Source organism: Sorex fumeus, unplaced genomic scaffold, assembly GCF_029834395.1.
Source record: "Sorex fumeus unplaced genomic scaffold, SorFum_2.1 ptg000024l, whole genome shotgun sequence".
In the NCBI taxonomy this organism is placed as follows: domain Eukaryota; kingdom Metazoa; phylum Chordata; class Mammalia; order Eulipotyphla; family Soricidae; genus Sorex; species Sorex fumeus.
The window spans coordinates 56,812,826-56,833,114 of record NW_026606081.1 but is presented as its reverse complement, the minus strand read 5'-3'; the positions used below and the strand labels follow the sequence as shown (position 1 = coordinate 56,833,114).

At 62.4% G+C, this 20,289-nt stretch overlaps 2 protein-coding genes across 2 annotated transcripts in view; one reads left to right on the top strand and one right to left on the bottom strand.

Moving 5' to 3' along the window:
• The window catches only part of NTRK3 (neurotrophic receptor tyrosine kinase 3), a 110,987-nt gene that overhangs the window by 40,008 nt on the left and 50,690 nt on the right, over window positions 1-20,289 (top strand). The window contains 4 exon segments of the mRNA XM_056113842.1: window positions 824-1,120; window positions 3,247-3,270; window positions 4,120-4,181; window positions 4,691-4,793. Coding sequence (XP_055969817.1) covers window positions 824-1,120; window positions 3,247-3,270; window positions 4,120-4,181; window positions 4,691-4,793 — 486 coding nt within the window.
• Window positions 1-20,289, bottom strand: part of MRPS11 (mitochondrial ribosomal protein S11) — a 133,303-nt gene that overhangs the window by 91,006 nt on the left and 22,008 nt on the right. The gene's annotated exons all lie outside the window — the stretch shown is intronic.

Sequence of the window (20,289 nt, the reverse complement as noted above, 5' to 3'; positions counted from 1 at the left end):
CCCTTGCCAAAGCCCCGCCCTTAACCCCGCCCCTCACCCAAAGCCCCGCCCCTTCCATGTCACTCCGCCCCTCCCGAAGCCCCTCCTCTCCCACATCCCTCGCCACGCCCCTTGCCAAAGCCCCGCCCTTAACCCCGCCCCTCACCCAAAGCCCCGCCCCTTCCATGTCACTCCGCCCCTCTCCCGAAGCCCCTCCTCTCCCACATCCCTCGCCACGCCCCTTGCCAAAGCCCCGCCCTTAACCCCGCCCCTCGCCCTAAGCCCCGCCCCTTCCATGTCACACCGCCCCTCTCCCGAAGCCCCTCCTCTCCCACATTCCCTCGCCATGCCCCTTGCCAAAGCCCCGCCCTTAACTCCGCCCCTCACCCGAAGCCCCGCCCCTTCCATGTCACTCCGCCCCTCTCCCGAAGCCCCTCCTCTCCCACATCCCTCGCCACGCCCCTTGCCAAAGCCCCGCCCTTAACCCCGCCCCTCGCCCGAAGCCCCGCCCCTTCCATGTCACTCCGCCCCTCTCCCGAAGCCCCTCTCCCACATCCCTCGCCACGCCCCTTGCCAAAGCCCCGCCCTTAGCCCCGCCCCTCGCCCGAAGCCCTGCCCAGCCCCTTCCCCCACCGGTCGGTCCCTAGACCCGAAGCCCCGCCCCACCCTGAAGCCCCACCTTACCCCTCGCCCTAGGTCCCTGCCCTGCCCCCTCTCCCCTCCAGGGTGGTGAGCGCAGGGCTTTACTGTTCTGGAACCCTGGGCCCAGGGTGGATGCAGGCGCCGCCGGGTGGGTGAGGCCCCTGGGCGGCCCCTCTGAGGCCCCCCTACCCGCGTGCCGCAGACCCGCCGCGCGTGCTGAGCCTGGAGGAGCCCGAGCTGCGCCTGGAGCACTGCATCGAGTTCGTGGTGCGCGGGAACCCGCCGCCCACTCTGCACTGGCTGCACAACGGGCAGCCTCTGCGCGAGTCCAAGATCATCCACGTGGACTTCTACCAGGAGGGCGAGCTGTCCGAGGGCTGCCTGCTCTTCGACAAGCCCACGCACTACAACAACGGCAACTACACACTCATCGCCCGGAACGCGCTGGGCACGGCCCGCCAGACCATTAGCGGCCACTTTCTCAGGGAGCCCTTCCCAGGTGAGCTCCGCAGCGGGAGCGATGGACACGTGCACAGGGTCAGGAGTGGCCGTCAGGTGTGGCCGCCAGGGCCTCCTGCTCAGGGCTCAGGGTCTCCCCACCCCCAGCTCCTCAGCTTTGGGGCCTGGGAGCAAGGCCACATCAGGGTGGCCCTCACAGTGCACTGAGTGGATGCTGGTGGATGGGCCCCACTACCCCCGGGTGGTGGAGCGGGAGGGAGATAGAGGACTCTACCAACTGTGCTCTATCCACAGGGCTGTGTTAGCACTGGCACCCACCCATGCTGGCTTTAATTAATTAATTAATTTGTTTTTGTGTTTTGGGTCACATCCGGCAGTCCTCAGGGGTCACTCCCGGGGGACTCTATAGGACACCGGGCATCGAACTTGGCTTGGCCCATGCAAGGCAAAACGTTCAACCCACTGTGCTGTCACTCTGGCCCTGGGTTTATTTTTATTATTTTATTTTGTTTATTTTTTGTTTGGTCCTTGGGCCACGCCCAGCAATGCTCAGGGGGTTACTCCTGGCTCTGCACTCGGGACTCACTCCTGGCCCGGCTCAGGGGACCCTATGGGGTGTCGCCAGAGATGCAGCCTGGGAAGGGTGCATATAGGCTTTCCCCATGTTGCTCTCTTTCTTGCCCCCCGTTTTTATTTCTTATGGAGTGGGATGGTTTGATTGAGGCATGAACAGAGTTCCCATTGGTTCAGAGGTTTATCTTTATTTTTAATGTTCTGAGGGGGGTTGGGATATTAATTCCAAGAGCTTTTCTGGCATGTGTACACTCATAAAGGGGAATAAATAAAAAAAGGTAAAGGCCCTCCCGTTGATCGTCGATTTGCTCGAGCGGGCCCAGTAACGTCTCCATTGGAGACTTTGTTGTTACTGTGTCTGGCATATCGAATACTCTCGGCAGCTTGCCGGGCTCTCCGAGAGGGGCGGAGGAATCGAACTCGGGTCGACCATGTTGGCCGCTTGTAAGGCGAACGCCCTACCCGCTGTGCTATCGCTCCGATATGCCAGACACAGTAACAACAAAGTCTCCAATGGAGACGTTACTGGGCCCGCTCGAGCAAATAAAAAACAAACAAAAAATTTAAAATTAAAAAAAAAAATGGGTGGGGGGAACAGACCATGCCCGGAGGCGGCAGCTGGTGCGCCAGAGCTTCGGCCGTGAAGCCCCTGAGCGCGGCTGAAGGAGGTCGGGGTGCGGATACCGGGGGAGCCCTTACCCCCCGAGCCCATCAGGTTCTCAAGCTTTAGCCCAGAGCCCTGCAGGCCCGGTGTCCAAGTGAGAAGCTCCTGGTGATGCTTCAAAGCTGCACGCACTGGCCGAGGGACTCCCTCGCCTGTGTCCCAGGACATGCCCCCGTATCTGTCAGGTGTCCAGTGGGCTGCGAGGGGCCCTTCTGGAGCAGGAAGCCGGATGCTCTCTCTGGAGTGTCCCCAGAGGGTGCTCAGGTGTGTCTAAGGAGAGGGGCGCTCCCAGGAATCCGGTCAGCCAGTGGCCCAGCTAGGTAGGGCTGGGGTTTGCGCATGCGTCCTGCAGCCTGGGCAGCCGGCATGTCCCCGCTGTCTCCATCAGAAAGTCGGATCCAGGTGTGGGCTTGTCGGCGCCTGGAGGTCAGAGAGCATCCTTCTGTGGTTGTGGGTGCAGATTTCCGAGGCATCCCCCTATTATGATGCACTCCCCATTTGGGGGAAGGTGGTTTGGGTCATCCCCCGTGGAACTCAGGGATTACTCCTGGCTCTGTGCTCAGGAATCACTCCTGGTGGGCTTGGGGGAACCCTCTGGGATGCTAGGGGTTGAACCCACACTGGCTCCCTCCCTGCTGTCCTGTCTCTCCCCTCCACTCCCATTTCTATCCCTGTTGGCATATTCGGGCCAGGACCCTGCCAGCCTAGCCAGCCTGTGTCCCTGGGTGTGTCTCTCTGTCCCCCAGCCGGGGCATGGGCGTGGCTGCACTCCGAGTTGGCTGTCCAGTTCCCCTAGGAACCAGAACTCTCTCTCCTGGCAGTTCATGGTGGAAGGCGAGGCCGTTGGCTGTCAGGGCTGATGTATTTGTGTCTTTTCTGGTTTCTGTTACTGTCTCCAGTCACCTCTTCGCCTTTTGTTTTTCTTGCAGAGAGCACAGAAAACTTCGTCTCTTGTAAGTCTGCCTTACCTTCGGCTCAAAAGGAATTTATTCTCGACACCCCTGGCACCCTGCACGCACCTCCCTCCCCCTGCCCCCCTCCAGCCACTGAGTGACCCGGAGAGAAACCCAGAGGGGAGAAATAGTCTGGGGTCGTCCGTGGGAGGTTCCGGGCCTTCATCCCCTCCCAGGGACTTTCCCAGGGCCTGACCATGCACGGGTCCCCAGGGGGCACGGGGGTCTCTGCTGTCTACCCACTGCAGCTCCCCGGGGGAGGCCTCGGAGCCACCCATGTTGGCAGGTCCCACTTCTCGAGGCTGTGACTTTCTGGGCCCCCCCCAGACGCCCGAGTGACCAGATCAAAGGGATTCTTGGGGCCCCAGACTCAGAGATTCCAGCCAGGACTGGGCACTCCCCGTGCCCCCCCCTTCCTAGGGTCTGGCTCTCTGCTTGCTGCCCTTTGGACCCTGTGCCCAGACAGAGATGCCCTTTTGTACTTTGACCTGGATGCAAACAGTGGCTGGGATGGCTCCATTTGCCCCAAGTCACAGACTGTTCTGACCAAGGGGGTGACTCCAGCGCGTGGGGGGGGGCACCTGATGTCCTGCTGGGTCCTGTCGGGACACCAGGAGGCGGATGGGCCAAGGTGTCTGAGAGCAGTTTCGGGGACATGGCCTGTTTGTGGGGCCACGGAGCGGATGCCCCTCTCTCCCCTTTGCATTCTAAAGTTCAGGGCTGACAGAACCCCGGGACCCCAGGGTGGGAAGGTGGGCGGGAGGGACTGCTGTGGGGGTGGTCCGGGTGCAGGGCGGGGTGAGGCCAGCCTGCTGGACTGCACTCAGCATCCCCATGCCTGTGTTCCAGTCTACGAGGTGAGCCCGACGCCCGTCACAGTGACCCTGAAGCCTGAGGAGGACACGTTTGGGGTGAGTCACTTCCGGTGCCAGGCAGGGGTGGGGCTGCGCCTCTCAGCTACTGCCCAGACGAGTGTCCCCAGCCTCTGCCCCTCCCCCTCTCTCAGGTTCCTCCTGGGAGAAGAGGGTGGGTCTGCAGGGCCCGGGGTCACCTGGGGGAGGTTCAGGGAAGCAGCTTCAGGGTGAAGACGCAGAATTCACTGGCAGAAGAGCGGGGGTGCTCGGGCAGGAGAGGCCGGGACTGGGATGCTGGAACAGAACGAACTTTCTTTGCTGGGCATCTCCCAAGCGGAGAGGGGGAGCAAGGCGTTCCGGAGGGCCACATGCAAGGCTCCCCAAGTTTTCTCTCGGACCCCTGGACACAGTTTTGTCCTATGCACGTGGGCAACTTCCTTTAGAATGATCTCAGGGGCCTCCCAGGCGCCTGGTAGAGCCCCCTCTGCAGCACAAGACCCCAGGACTGCCCCCCGCCAGGCCCGTGGGGGTGGGCGCAGGGCTCAGTGGGGTTCTCATGCTCCCAGGTGTCCATCGCTGTCGGTCTGGCCGCCTTTGCCTGCGTCCTGCTCGTGGTCCTCTTCATCATGATCAACAAGTACGGCCGGAGGTCCAAGTTTGGAATGAAGGGTAAGGCGGGGTCTGCCGTGGTGAGGGGCTGCTGGGGGGACACAGCCAGAGCTGGGGCTCCATTTTAGCACCCAGGTTCCCCCGGGAGGCACGGAGGTGGTTCTGGGGGGTCTTGCGCGCTTGCACCGTCGCTCCTGTGGATTCTGGATCAGGGCTGCGCCCACGTGCTGGCCCCACGCCAGGAGGCTGGGGATGAGAGCGGGTGGGGCCGTGCAGGGGGCGGGTACAGGGCCCAGTCGGAGGCTTCGCTTCTCCTGACACCAGCTGCCGCCGGCCTCGGTCCCCAGCACTGGGTTCTGTGGGCGTCCCCTGGGCACCAAGAGCATCGGGCAAGTCTGACCAACCTCTGCCTGTGCCCGCCGTCTCTGACACCCCAGGAGGGGCTGCTGGGATCAGGGCTCCCGGGCCCAGCCTCCCCTGCTGGGGTCTCCTCCGGACGGGGTACCGCATCCCCAGGGCGACTGCTCATTGCCCCACAAGAGCGGCTGGGGGGAGGGGCTCGGGGGTGTCACATGGCCCAGCAGCTGTCCGTGCCCAGCTTGACTCTGATTGGGGTCTGCAGAGGCGTCTTGGTGTGAGACAGTCTCACCATGGGGGACCACGAAGGACGGGGTGTATGTACAGATATGTGGGTGTCCCCACCCGACGTGTGGGCGGGATGGCGTCAGGACAGATCCCGTCGTTCCAGAGCTCTTGGCACCATCGCCCCAGAGTTTGTATCCGCCCCGGGAGTGGAACAGCGAGAGTGGAGGATGCAGGACCTGCTTCCCAGAGCTCGCCCGGCCCTCCCCCTCCCCTCTCCTCCCTTACCCCTCCCCCTTCCCTCCCCATCCACCTCCTCTCCCCACTCCTGCCTTCCCCCTCCTCTCCTCTCCTCTGCCCTCCCCTCCCCTTCCTATTCCTTTACTCCTTTCCCCTCCCCTCCCTTCCCTTCCCTTCCCTTCCCTTCCCTTCCCCTCCCCGCTTTTGGTTTTTGGGCCACCCCTGACAGTGCTCAGGGCTGACTCCTGATGCTCTGTGCTCAGAGATCACTCCTGGCAGTACTTGGGGAGCCCTGTTGCAGTGCTGGGGGTGGAACCCAGGTTGGCCATGCAGGACGGGTGCCCTCCCGCGGCACTGTCACGCCCGCCCCTCTGGGTCTCTTTCTGCTCTCAGGAAAGCTCCACCAGCCCTGGCCTGGCCGGCCGGATTTCATGATCTCGTGTCTCTGTGGACCGTCAGACGCCTGCCCGGGCTGTTCCGAGGGCTGAGTGTGGCCTGGCCTGGGCCCATGCCCACCTGAATATGATGGGACTCGGTCCACATAGCCTCAAGGCGGGGGGCACTTGGTGCCTTCAGGTGCCAATTCCTGCCTTATGGGCCCCGGGACCCTGTGAAGAGGGGCCTTATCTCTGGTGTCCCTGCCCCACCCTGGTTGAGCCTGGATGCTGGCATCCACCAGGTGGCCAGGAGAGCAGTTTCCTTCCCTCATCTGGCCCCAGAACGGAGTGTGCCTGTGTGGGTGGCCGGGCCGCCCCAAGTGTCCACTCACCCCTGCTCCCCTTGTGCAGTCCCAGCTGCTCATCCACCTGCCTTTGCTCCAGGCCCCTGTTGGGGGACATGCGACCAGCCCCTGGTCGGGTGCTTGGAGGGGTCCAGCTGGAGCTGAGGGAGGGCAGAGGGCGTGGTGTGGACCTGGGTTGGGGTCAGCCCTGCGCCCCTCAGGGCCCACGTGCCCCAGCTAGCCTTGACTTAAAGACGCAGGTGTCCGGGCATGGACGGACCCTCTCCCTTGCCTCTCTGCAAGGTCTCTGCCGTGCTGAGCGCAGGCACCAGGGTGTCCTGCTGTGACTGTGTCCCCCTGATATGGCCTCCTGCCCCCTTGGGTTCCTGCCCCGAGTACCCAGCTGGCCTCCGCCGGGTCAGCCTCCACCCAGTCGGAGCCCTAGGCTCCCTTTGGTCCCCCCCGGGGCTGTGTGGAAGAGCTTTCCTGGTGCCCACCCCCTTGTCACACTGGGGTTCTCTTACCTGGCGCAGCCCTCGTGCCCAAAACGTTGGCCACATGGTTGGCTGATGCCTGGCTGACTCTTAAGCGAAGGACTTTCTCTCTCTCTCAGGCATGAGCTGTGCAGGGTGTCTGGTCAGTAGGAGCTAGGGTGGGGGAGGGGAGGCCCTTTCATCCGGCTCACCCCATGCCTGAGCTGGGGCGTATTCCCATGAGCCTCCTTCCTTCCTTCCACCCGGCAGTGCTTGGGGGACCATGCACGGGCACGCACACACATGTATGTGCACTCATATGCTCACATACACGTACTCACACACCCACATACATATACACACATGCATCCATACACACATTTGAGCGTGTGTGCATGTGTGTGCATGCACAAAGGGGTGCACGTCGTATGTGTGAGCTTGTGCGGATGCGAGTGTTTATGCACACTTGTGTTCATGTGTGTATGATGCATGTGGGCACACGTGTGTGTGTATGTATGCATGTGTGTGTGGCTTCTCGGTTTCCCGTCTTTCGCAGTGGCTCCAACTGTGCATTCCTTAGGACCCTTTTGGACGGTGCCTCTGTACCGGGCACCCCTGGGGCCTCTGGCCTGCAGGATCACCCAGACATGGGCGCATGCCGTCCTTGAGTGACACTGGACTCCCCTGGGCAGGGACCAGATGCCAGGTCTGCATTTTGTGTCCCAGCACCTGCATTTTGAGAGGAAGAAGTGCAGAAGGACCCCGGGGAGAGCCTGGACTGCCCCTGGGGTTGGAGCTGCCGAGGGTGGAAGGCTCTCGTCATGCCTGGTGTCCTTTTCAGAGGAGAGAGACTCTGGCCAATGGCTGGTTTTCGCCTGTAATCAGAGGTTACTTTGTTGGGCCTCTGGCCTCAAATATCTCTCCATGGGGTGATCAGATACAGTTTCCTTCTTTTTTCTATGCAGAGAAGATACAAATCTAACCTTTACATAACACCTGGAGGCCTGGGTTTGTGTTGGAGGGCAGATGAGACCAGAGGGGCGTGGCCGTCCTGAGTCCTGCTAGGGCCCTACTGGACAGTGCGAGCTCTCGGGAGTGGCCCCCCAGAGCCGCCTCCTTCTAGCGTGGCCCCTCTGGCCAGGGGGAGGGACTTCAGTGGGCAGAGGGCTATCAGCAGGACGGTGGCCCTGAGACTGGGGCTTTGTCATTGTGTCCAAGTTGCTGCCTGGCTTCTGGGGGTCGTGGGCAGTCAGTGGAAGCATGTGCCTGCTTGATTGTGCCTGGGGGGGTCCTCACGGGCCACCCCCAACCCCAGACAGATGGGCACTGTGCACTGAGTCTCGGTTAGGGCGTGGGGACTTCCGCGGGGGCTGCCTGTCTGCTGGGTGACTGTTCTAGAACACGGCGCCCCGGGGGCTTGGCAGGGCTGGCGGCGGCGGCGCTGTCCTGTCTCTGTGGGGGCTGGGCGCCGCCCACTCCTGGCTGTCCCAGGCTCAGCCCGCTGTGCTCTGGCTCAGAGCCTGGCCCTAGAGCCGACACCCCTGGTGGGGGTTCCCTGCACCACCTGTGCCCAGGCTCGCAGTGGCCCTGTAGGGCCCAGTGGCCACGCGCTTGGCCCGGGCCTCCTCCACCTGTCACAGATGACACTTAGACGCACGCGAGGCCCTGCACAGTGGCTTCATGTCCCTGGGAGTGTCACAGGTGGGAGTCATGCCCACTCTGCTCTTCACTTTCCTCTTTTTTTTTTTTTTATTTTGGGCTAACACTGGTGGTACTCCGCCCCTCTCGGAGAGCCTGGCAAGCTACCAAGAGTATTCGATATGCCAGACACAGTAACAACAAAGTCTCCAATGGAGACGTTACTGGGCCCGCTCGAGCAAATCGACGATCAACGGGAGGGCCTTTACCTTTATCTTTACCTTTACTGGTGGTGCTCAAGGATGACTCCTGGCTCTGTACTCAGGATTGACTCCGACTCTGTGCTCAGGGCTGACTCCCAGCTCTGTGCTCAGGGATAAGTCCTGGCTCTGTGCTCAGGGCTGACTCCTGGCTCTGTGCTCAGGGCTGACTTCTGGCTCTGTGCTTAGGATTGACTCCTGACTCTATGCTCAGAACTGACTCCCAGCTCTGTGCTCAGGGATGACTTCTGGTGGGGCTCCGGGCACCCTATAAGATGCCTGGGATTGAACTTGGGTCGGCCATGTGCAAGGCAGACCCCTTACCAGCTGTCTGGTCGCTCCATCCCCAGGACCCAGGTCACTGCAGGAGGAAAGGTTGCCCCCCACATCCGCCAAGACGCTGGCGCACACCCCCACCCCTAACCTGGCCAACTCCTGGCCCACTGTCCTTTGGAGAGGGATGTCCACGGGCTGTGGGGAGGGGAGGGGCAGGGCCGGCCTCTCTCCAGGGTCTGGTCCCTGCTCCAGAAGGAGCTTCCGGTCCCCTCCTGCGTCTCCTCCACGCCCAGGGCTGGCAGCACCCCATCCTTCTCCATCCATCTAGTGACCCTCCATCCTTCTCCCCTCCTTGGTCCCCAGGGCAGGGACTTAGAGGGAGATTTGCTCATGACTCCCGTCCACACCCGCTCTCACCTCCCAGTCACGTGGGCGGCCATCCAGCCCAAACTCACTTCCTTCTGGGGTAAGGGGGGCTGTGGGAAGGTCAGGGATCAGTCTCGGGGTGCCAGGGATCGAACCCAGGTCGTCTGGGTGCAAGGCAAGCGCCCTCCCCACTGTCCTGTCACTCCAGCCCGTTACCCTGTTTTAAGGAGGAAAGGGCTGCTCAGGGCAGTCCAGATGCCCAGTGTCAGGAGACCTCAGGGACATTCTGGCCCCCACACCGCCATGTTCCCATCTCCTGCACCCCCACCTGGGCCGCACCATGGGCTGCATCCTGGCCGGCCGTGAAGGCTGGAAGTGTGCGGCAGGCAGAGCACAGCAAGCCGAGCTGAGAGGCGAGTCCCTGGTGTGGCCCCAGAGCATGGGGGACTGTCGGGCGTGGCCAAGCCTGCAGGGCTGGTGAGCACTGGGTGGATGCGGGTTTCACGGCTCCCTTGTCTGACCTGGGGATGGCAACAGGCGGTGAGCAGGTTCCGAGGGCCAGCACCGCCCCTCCTCTCCTCTCCCCTCCCCGTCTCCCCTGCCTTCCCCTCTCCCCTTCCTTCTCTCCTCCACTCTCCCCACTACCCTCCCCTTTATCCCCTCCCCTCTCCTCTTCTCCCCTTCTGTCTTTCCCTTCCCCCTCCCCAGCCCCCACCCCTCCCCTCCCTTCCGCTTCCCTTTCCCTCCTTTCCTTTCTCCCTCCCTGTAAACTCCGCCTTGGTTCTGAGCTGGGAGCGGGGAGGGGGCTAGCGGCATGGGGGTCTGGGTGGCTGCTCACTTGTGCCCGCTGAGGTGCAGGAAAGAAGGGCACGGGGGGCTGTGGGCAGAGCAGTGGGGTCTGTGGCCCTGCTCAGGGGAGGGAGCTGGACCAGGCAACACTGTCCATCGGGGCGGGGTGAGGAACTCCTTGAACAACACGCACTCCATGGCTCGTTGGGTCAGCTCTGCTCTTCCGGGTCTGTCTGAGTGTGCCCGTCTTTAGACAGTTCTTGGTGTGGTGCTATAGTGGCATCGCTCCGCTGGACTGTCACTCCCTCACTCCCCTGTCAGGCGTCTGGCTCACCTCCTGCATCTCCGACCATCTCCCTGGGCCACGTTTCTGGCCCGGGATGGTTGGCGGAACTGAGACGCACCTTCCAGGCTCTCGGCTGTTGAATCATCCTGTTGATAACGGGATGGACTCGGGACTGGTTGGGTGAGGGTCGCAGATGCTTCTCCCCGGAGTGCTGTGAGCTGTAAGGGCCTGTGGGGTCCCGCCATTCCCGTACTCGGGACACTCCCTGTGTTGCCCGGGCTAACTGCCAGCGCCAGGTGGCCTCGGCTTGGGTGGCTGTGGACAGGATGCCAGCCAGCTCGCTGTCCTCATGCTTGTGCCAGGCCGGCCGGCAGTAGCTGGATACCCAGTGCTCGAGGAGGGAATCAACTCAGTGTCATGTGGAGCTGATGGGCAGCTGTGGGCTGCCCCCACCCCAGGCCAGGCCCTGCCAGGACCAGCCACAGCCTGGGCTGCCCACTGAGCGCTGCCCCTTCCATGGCCTGGCTGTGGTTTGGAAAAAGTACCATTGTGGGGGTCGTGCCCCCGGCACACCCCCAGACTGCATGCCACTGCTTGGAAGTCCATCCCCACCCCGTCCTCTGCTGTCCCTGCTCTGTCGGGCCTCACGGCCAGGTGCTGGTGAGTCCAGAGGTGTCTCTGCGCTGCTGCGTGTCCAGGGCCGTGTGGCCTGTTCCCGGTGGCCGCTGTCCCTTCAGTGTCCACTTCTCGTGGGCCTTTGCCAGTGCTGCCGCCGTGTTCTGTGCTTCCTGACCCCGGCTGGACTCCGTCCACCTTGCCAGCAGTTCCCGACCAACCAGGGGCCTGTGCTGCAACTCTATCTCACCGGAGTGCGGCGCTTTCTCTGGGGTCTGGAAAGTTCTGGATATCCTCAGAGGCATGGAGCTTGTCTGTGATACGTTAGCCGCCTTCCCTTGGTGCCTCTGTGTGAGGGGTCACATGGGGAGGGTGCAAGAAGACCCCTCTCCCCGGAGACCCCCCCAGTGTACAAAAGTGAAGTTTCTTTTTTTTGTTTTATCTTTGTTTTGGGGACACATTCCTAGGTACTTAGGGCTTGCTCCTGGCTCTGCATTCTGGAATTTATTCCTGGTGGTGCTCAGGGGACCATGTGGGATGCCGGGGATCGAACCCAGGTGTGCAAGACAAATGCTCTCTCCACTGTCCAATCCCTCCAGTCCCCAAGTTGATGTTGCCCTTTGAGACTCCTGGCCAGGGGCAGCTGGACCCCCCATACACATGGTCTCAGGGTGCCTTGGGGCACTTGGGATGCATCATCCATCACATCTGAGCTCCCTCAGTTGCTTTCTGGAGACTACATGTGCTCAGGAGTCCCCCCACCCCACCTTCTCGGCCAAGCGGACCACTGGTTCTGTGTGAGGCCCAAGGACGGGGTACAGAGGAGCCAGGGACACAGGTCACCCCCAGTTGCACCTGGCGATGCTTGGAGGACCGCATCGTCGGGCTGTGCCAGACGAGAGTCCTGAGCACTGTGCCTTGTCCTGACTCCACACCACGTGGGGCTTCTCGCGGTATGTGCGTGTGTTTGCCATCGCCCCTCGCGTGGAGACCCCTCTGTGGCCTGAGTGGGCAGCTGAGCTCAGCTGCTTCAGACCCCACTGGCTGCCTCCTCCCTCTGTCAGAGAGTGGGGCCCAGGCCGGGGGAGAAGCCGGTGTCTCCCCGCCGTCTGCCCGCCGTACCCAGTGGCAGTGTCAGGCCGGGCCTGGCCCTCCCCGGCCCTCTCTGCGCCCCCCGGGGATCAGCCATGCCGAATCCCAGGTCGCCCCAGGAATTCCGGTTCAGCTGGTCTGGGGGCGGCCCAGACTTTGGAATTCTTGAACCTTGTCCAGGGCACACTCTCGGGCGGCCAGATCGAGGCCTGGACCCGGGCCCGGCTCTCGTCGCGTGGAAACGCCCGGAGGCACGCAGGCCCGAGGACCGCTTCCCAGCCGCCGTCGTCTCCTCGGCAGAAGTGGGCGAAGGGTCGGGGAGGGCACAGAGGGGACATGGGGCCCGAGCGAGGCCCCAAGTATGGCCAGGCCCCGTGTGGCTGTGGGCACTGCTGGGGTGGCTCCAGGGGCTCCTTTAGAATAAAAATCCGTTTCCTGCTGTCTTCCGTGGGGTTGCCGCAGATCCAGAATGTTACTGCCTCTGAGGGAGCCCCATTTTCAGTGTCCTTAGGACCGGACATGGGAATTCAGACATTTGCCTGGCACACGACCCGGGTTCAATCCCCATCACTGCATAGGCCAGAGGGACCCTGAGCGCAGAGCTGGAGTCAGCCCCGAGCACAGTGGGGGTGGCCCCAACGTCAGAGCAGAACAAGTGACCCCGAGTGTCTGGGATGTTTTTTCCGGCTTTGAGTCGGGCACCAGGCATCTGAAATGCGAGATTTTTCCCGTGATGGCTGTGTTGCTCCCCGGCTGGGCAGCATAGGGTCTCAGGGGCTCGAACCCTGCTTCTTAGTCCCCCTGGGACCCGGCCAGGAGGCCACCCGCACCTCCTTGGTCTCCCCTCCCACCACTGGCCTCACGACTGCTAGACGGTCTCTCTAGCCCCCGGATTCCTGGGGGCTGGGTTGTCAGGGGTCGCTGTTAGGCAGATGTTAGGGAGTAAAATAAGGGATGACAGAGAGGGTTCGGGTCCCTCTGGAGGCCTCTGGGGTGAGAGGGTGGGTGGGGCCCAACGGACCCATGTTGGCACCCACAGGGTCCATGTTGGCTGGGAGAGCTGGGTCACACCCCCACCCACCCCCCGAGTGCAGCGTTCCCAGCAAACATTGCTTTCTTGGGGTAGCCGCAGGGTTGGCCATGTCCAGCCTGGGTGGCAAGGTGGCCGGGCAGAGTCCAGAGCCAGAGGTGCTGGGGCACAGACTTAGACAATGAGACCCTGTGGGGGTTGATTCCACCCCCCCCCCCCAAATCTGGTGCCAGTTTTCAGCCCAGAGGCCCAGGGGGGCGGGAAGCGAATTTCTCGTCCAACCGCTGCTGCCGGCTGCCTGGACCTCTGAAACCAGCCACCAGCACCTCTCCCCACCCCTGTGATCTCGTGAATCGGTTAAGGGGGGGACTCCGGCTCCCTCTGAGGAAGTTGGGGACTGTCTGCCCCAGAACAAGGGGCTCTCTGCGGCGCATAGTTGCTGCGGTGGCCACCCCGAAGGTTCGGTGACTCCTGCGTACTGTCCTCTAGGACTCTCCTTCCCAGTGGGTCTCCATGACCTTGCTGTGTGCGAGCCCCCCTCACTGGAGGGCGTGAGGCACCTCATTTGGGCATGGAATGGTCTTTCAGGGTGGGAGCCCGGGGGAGCCCAGGGAGGAGTCCTCCAGGGCGGGAGCATGAGGTTGCCTGGGGAGGAGTCCTCCAGGGCAGGAAGCACTGGGGAGCTGGGGACTCAGAGTGGCCTGCCTCCTCCATCCATTTGCTCTGGCCCCTCCAGTTCATGGCCATTTTTTTTTTTTGCTTTTTGGGTCACATCCAGCGATGCACAGGGGTTACTCCCGGCTCTGCACTGAGGAATTACCCCTGGAGGTGCTCAGGGGACCATATGGGATGCTGGGAATCGAACCTGGGTCAGCTGCGTGCAAGAAAAACGCCCTACCCGCTGTACTATTGCTCCAGCCCTTCACGGCCATTTCTGAGCTGGCCCGAGCCTGCTCCTGGGCCCAGTGCAGAGGCACCTGAACGCGGGATCCGGCTTGGAGGGAGGAAGGTTTTGCTGGCGAGTGGAACGGAGCTCCTGGCCCCGACCGAGCGTGTCCGGGCCTGCCGCCCTCTCTGGCCTTGTCCAGTCTGGACTGGCAGCTCTGGCCACATCTGCCCTCTCAGTATGGTGCCTGGTGCAGCAGGAGTGTGGGGTCTGGGCCACCCTCCGAGGGGCCCGGGGGCGTCTCTGGGGCAGCAGAGCCTTGAACCCGGGTCAAACTGCTCAGGGTTCCTCTTGGCACCGTCTGATTTCCTGTTTCGAAGGGGGGAAAAAGCCGTGGGATTTTAGAGCTTTAGAAGGAAGGCAGGAGAAAGAAAGGGGGGGGGGGGGGAAGAGGCAATTGGACGTAAATCGGTCTTACAAAACAGCATCCTGATGAGTTAAGTAGAAATGAATCAGGGACATATGGATTAAATTTCCCCTGCAGTCCGCGGGGGCTTCCAAATTAGGGGAAAGAGCGTGTGTCAACATGAGCGTCTGTCCCGGCCAGGCCCTGGGACTGGGGGTGCGGGGAAGTCGCCCGCCTCCCCTTCCTCACGTCCACACCCCCACCCCCAGGTGGATCCTGGGCCCACCTTCCGTGGAGCTCCCCCCTTGCCTCTTCCTGCCCCCACCCCGGGTCTGACCCCAGCCAAGCCTGTGAGCCACGGAGGGGGCTGACGTCGGGGGCATTCCTAGCCCTCACCTCTCAGTTGCTGCAAGGACCCAGAGCTGGGCCACCCCTGGGCGGTCCCCTTCCCGGGACCGAGCGGGCAGTGTTCCTGGTCTCAGGTGGCAGCGGAGCAGCCCTGAGGCTCACCAGGGTGCAGGCACAGGGCTCTCGGCCCGTCCCTTCTCTGAGTGTCTATCTTTTGTCTTGTTTTGGGGCCTGATCCTGGCTCTGTGCTTGGGAGTGACCCCAGCGGTGCTCAGGGGGCCCCCACTCAGGGCCGGCGACCTTGGCCAGGCTGCGGTGCAGCCCCGTGCCCGGGACCCAGGGCCTTCCTGCTGTGTCCCCGCTGCTCTTCCTGGCCTAGCTGATTGGACAGAGCTTGCCCCCGGAAGTGGGAGGGTGGCCCCCGCCCCAAGGTGCCCTCGGCTCTGCAGGCACTGCACCCTTTACTCGCCTGAGCCGACCCCCCCGGCTGTGCTGTCTCGAGGCTCTGTCATTGGGGTCACCGGGGCGTGGAGGGGCCAGGGTCTGTGCTCAGCATGGCCAGTGGTCTTCATTGCGCATGCGCTTATCTAGAGGCAGGCAGACCTTCTGGGCCTGGCCCCTCAGCCTGGCAAGGACAGTGGACACAGGCAGGGTCAGTGCAGGGACTGGGCAGTGGTCAGCCTGGACAGCACTCTTGGGGCTCCCCGTCAGCAAGGGACATGAGGGACCAGGCAAGTCCACCCAGCAAGATCCCTGTTGGGTGACCAGATGGGCGCTCGGTAATGTGGGGAGGGAACGTGGCCTCCGTCCTCCCAGCCCCCCAGGACTTGGCGCAGGGAGGGCCGCCAGCGCCAGGCTCCGGGGGAGCTGCATGTCCAAGGCGCTTGGAAGGGGCCTGGCGGTCAGTGGCACGGAGGAGCGTGGTTTGGACCAGGCGCAGTTGTGGAGTCCAGGCCCCACGTGGGCGGGGGCGGGGAGGCGGGACTGGGGGTGCAGCTCAGGACCCCCGCCCTCCTCTCGTGGTCCATGTGCGGTCACTCCCTGCCGGCCCTGGCCACTCATGTAGGGAGGATTCGCTCCCTCTGCAGAGCAGTCTCCTCCCAGCAGTGCTGCTGCCCGTCCATCTGTCTGTCATTCCGTCCATCCGTCCATCATTCCGTCCGTCCATGTCTGAAGCAGGCGCTGTGTGGCCCCTACCCACCTGCTGAACCGCCTCCTGCTCAGGGTACAGGAGAGGCTGGGCAGGTGCAGACAACGGGTGGCCTGCCCACAGTCCACCTTCCCCCACAGACACACAGACACACACATGCAGATAAACACAGACACATACACGCACATATATGCAGACACAGGCACACGTATATACAAACACGTATACGTATGCGCAGGCACACACAGACACACAGAGGCTCCTATGCAGACACATACAGACACACATACAGACATGCAGACAGACACATGAACACACAGACACACACAGATACACATATATACATATACAGACACATACACAGACACTTATACACACATACACACAGACACATATATGCAGACACATACACACATGGACACATAGACACACACAGACCCACACCTGATGCTTGCGTTTTGTTCTTGCCGACCCATGGTGGTGTGTCCACACACGTCCACCATCTCCCCTTCCCAGGGAACCAGCCTGAGGTCCGCTGTGTTGGATCCACCGCACAGGCTCCCGGGGGGTCCCCACCTCCCTCTGGGGGAGCCAAGCCCCCATTCTCTCTGGCTTCGGTTCTGCCTCCTGCTGCGCCTGCCCATGGCTCCTTCTTCCCGGGGTCCCCAGCACCGAGGCAGCCTCATGGAGCCACTTGTCCTGACAGGTCTTCTAGGGTCTCCCCTGCACTGAACTCGGGCAGAAGCGGCCTGAGGGAGGGAAGTCATGTGGCAGCAGGAACGGCCATTCCCAGAGGGAGACGGGGAAGACCGTGGGCTGGCACCGGGGCAGGAAGGCTGACTGGAAGGAGCAGTGGGGGTTGGGGGGCCTGGCACGGCCCACCCGGGTCTCCCAGACCCACTAGGAGTGATCCCTGAGCACCATGGGGCATGCTCAGAAACAAAATCAAAATGAAGACAGAAAACTGGTCAGGTCATCACAGGGTCCCCTCCCCCTGCTGTCACGGGTGAACTCGGTGCTATACCTGGAGGGAGAAACGGCGCCTCCGGGGCCTGCTGGGGTGGGGGTGCGGGTGCTGGTGTGACCTGGGGGTCAGAGGAAACGCTGCTGGGTGGGGGATGGGGCGGGGACCGAGCACATCCTGGAGGCCCAGCGGCCACATAGCGTGCTGTCCGTCGTCCCCATTTCTTCCTTGATTTCACAGACCCCTGGTCAGCACTCAGCCGGGCCTGGGGGTGAGTGTGAGGCTGACCAGCTCGCCAGCACCCTGAGTTGGCCTGAGGAACGCAGGAGACCTGCTGTAGGTCTAGGACCTGAGTATCGCCCCACTCCATGGCCTGCGCCTGTGGGACCAGGAGCCGGGGGGGTGGGGGGCAGTGCCAGCTGTGTGCCCACTTCAGAGTCTCCAGCTCCCTTCTTGGAGCTTTCTGGGGCAGAGCCTGTCCATCCACTGTGTCCCCACCGCTGTGGGGCTGCAGGGGTCACTCCACGGCCAGTCCTGCCAGGTGATGTGGAGGGCAGGTCGGGGGGCGGGGATCCCCTCTGTTCTCTGCTCCTGCCCCACGGCCGCCAGCTCTCTGGGTGTCCTCAGTGTGCCTGAGCTGGCTGGGGGCTGGCCACCACCCCGTGACCCGTGTGTCCACGTGTCCCTGCAAGAGGGGAGGAGGAACCCGGTTGCCCTCAGCTCTCTGGACACGCTGTGGGGGAGGCAGTGGGGGTCAGGCCATCACGGGCCTCATGCCCCATCTGGCTCGCTCGCCTCCTTCCTCGTGGGTGGGTGCGGGACTGAGCTCCTGCACACTGACCTGCCCTGCCCGCGCTTTGCTGAGTGGGCACCGCCACCCCGCACCCCTGCAATCCAGCGTGCGGTCACGTCGCGGCTGAGGCTGCAGACAGAGCCTGTCCCCCTGGGAACTGTCCCAGTTTGTGGACTTGGAAGAGAGTGAGAGTGAGAGAGTGAGAGAGCCAGCGAGGGGTAGAGGGAGAGAGAGGGAGCGAGAAAGGAGGAGAGAGGGCAAGAGAGGGAGGGAGGGGAGAGGGAGAGAGGGAGAGAGAGGGAGCAAGAGGGAGAGAGAGAGCGCGAGAGTGAGGGAGAGAGCGAGAGAGTCACATTCAGACGGAAATGCCACAGGCAGACGAGGAAATCGTGGCAGGACGAGCTCTGTGGATTCCATCTCGGGGACACAGTGGAGACGCTGCACGTGGAGGCGTGAGGGACGCACCTGGCCTGGGGGCGGTGACACAGTGGTGTGTGGGAGCTGCTACCCCATGTTTGGAGGATCCGATTTGGGGCAGTCTGGGACGGCTGTGAACCCATGTGGCCTCCCCGGGCACTGGAGGACCAAGCAGGGCGAGGACAGACAGGACGGTCTTGGGAAGGCAAAGGGGTTTCCGCGTCATCCGTGTTGGCACTGTGTGTTTCCGTGGGTGTGTCAGATGGGAGGCTTCTTCTGACCCCCTCTCACCATCCTGACCTTCAGCTGGAAGATTCTGTGGCTGTTGGTGTCCCATAGCTGCCCCGGGCCATGTCGGGTTCCTCCCAGAATCTCCCTGTTGTGGCTGCGCTGCCTGGCCCTTGGGATTCTAGAGGAAAGTGAGGTCACATCTGCCACATGTGCTCACGAACACGCACGTACACACATGCACTCTCACACAAACGCATGCACACATGCTCACACATACTCACATGCGCACACACAGGCATTCACACAAATACACGTGCTCACAAACGTGCATATACACACGTGTGCATACATGTACTCTCACACAAACACGGCTCACACATGGACACACATGCACTCAGACATGCTCATAAGCATGCATACACACATGCACACATGCACTCTCACATACATACATGCACACATGCTCACAAACATACATGCACACGTGCTCACAAACACACCGGCACTCACAGACATGCACACAGATGTTTATACACATATGTACTCACACATTCTCACAAATACACACATAAATTCACACAAGCACTCTCACATATATTCTCACAAATGTGCACATGTTCTCATATACTGGGACATGCATATACATGCTCACACACGTACACACACACACACACACACACACCCTGGGGCTGCTTCCTTGGGCCGTGGAGACAGGAGGGCGGGGACCCAGCTTCTCACTTAGGTCAGTGCTGGGGCTCGGCCACTCTGCGGGATGCTGGCGTCCCCCCCTTAGCCAGAGCCCCCGTGTTCCTGCAAACCCGCTGGCCATCTGCACCAGGGCCCTGGCGATGCCCTCTGCCATCTGCTGCCCTCGTGGTTGTGCCAGGCGAGGCCCGGGCTCATTCCTGGGCTGCTCGGTTGCTAGGGGCCTGCCCAGCCCTTTGCACCCCAAGTGGCCACCGAGCCAGGCTGGGGTCACTCTTGGAGCTGGTCCCACTCTAGCTCCACAAGGACGGGGGACACGGGGCAGCCACTGCTGGGACAGGGCCAGTCTTGGTTCCTTCCTTCCTTCCTGCTGCCAACTCCAAGTGGACGTCCCACCTTGCCAAGCCCTGCCTGTTCCTCTGACCGGCCACTGTCCACTCTTCAGGAGTTGAAGACACAGAGAGGGAAAGGGTCAGCTGAGCCGCCCCTGACCTGCCCGGGTGGGTGCTGTGGTCCGGGGGACCCTCTTGCTCTGCGGGTGAGAAGGGCTGAACCCTTCCCCCACTGCGCCCCTCCCCCCGGAGCATGACCTGGGCCTGTGGGGGCAGGCGGACGGACTGGGGTCTTCTCTCCAGCTGGTCCCTTAAACAACCCCTCCCGAGGGTCCGCTTTGGGTCAGAGGCACAGCAAGGCTGGAAGTGGCCTTGGGGCTGTGGGTGGAGCCTCGAGGTCCCATGATCAGTGCCCTGGTTGAGAGGGCATGGGGTGGCTGCCCGTGACAGGAGGTTGGATGGAGCTGTGGCGTGGGGGGAGATGCCTCCCAGGTGGCACTGAAGGTGGTGGAGACGGTGGGACTTCCCAGTTCAAAGGTCGAAGGTGCTGCTTCCGGGGAGCAGTACCCTCTGACTCACGCAGAATCTTATCCCTGGCACCGCTTGTCCCTGCAGTGCCGGCTGGACGCGGTGGCCGCCGGCCGGCTGTGCCCATCTGCCTTCTCGTCCCGCTTTAATTCTCTAAGCTGGCCCGAGCTGCTTTGATCCCCTTCCCGCTGGGAGCAGGTCGGGCCGAGCGGTTCAAGGAATGTGGTTCCAGGAGCTGTGCCGTCCAGGGCCCTGGGGCATCGCGTCCCCCACGGCATCCAGCAGCGCTGCCCTCAGACACTTCCTGAGCCACGCTCCCCCGCCCCCCACACCAATTTGTATTTATTAACCCACATTCGAACACGTGTGTCCATATGTCAGAGACCCCCTGGAAGCAGCTTCTGGGGTTCCCGGGCCCCCATGGACAG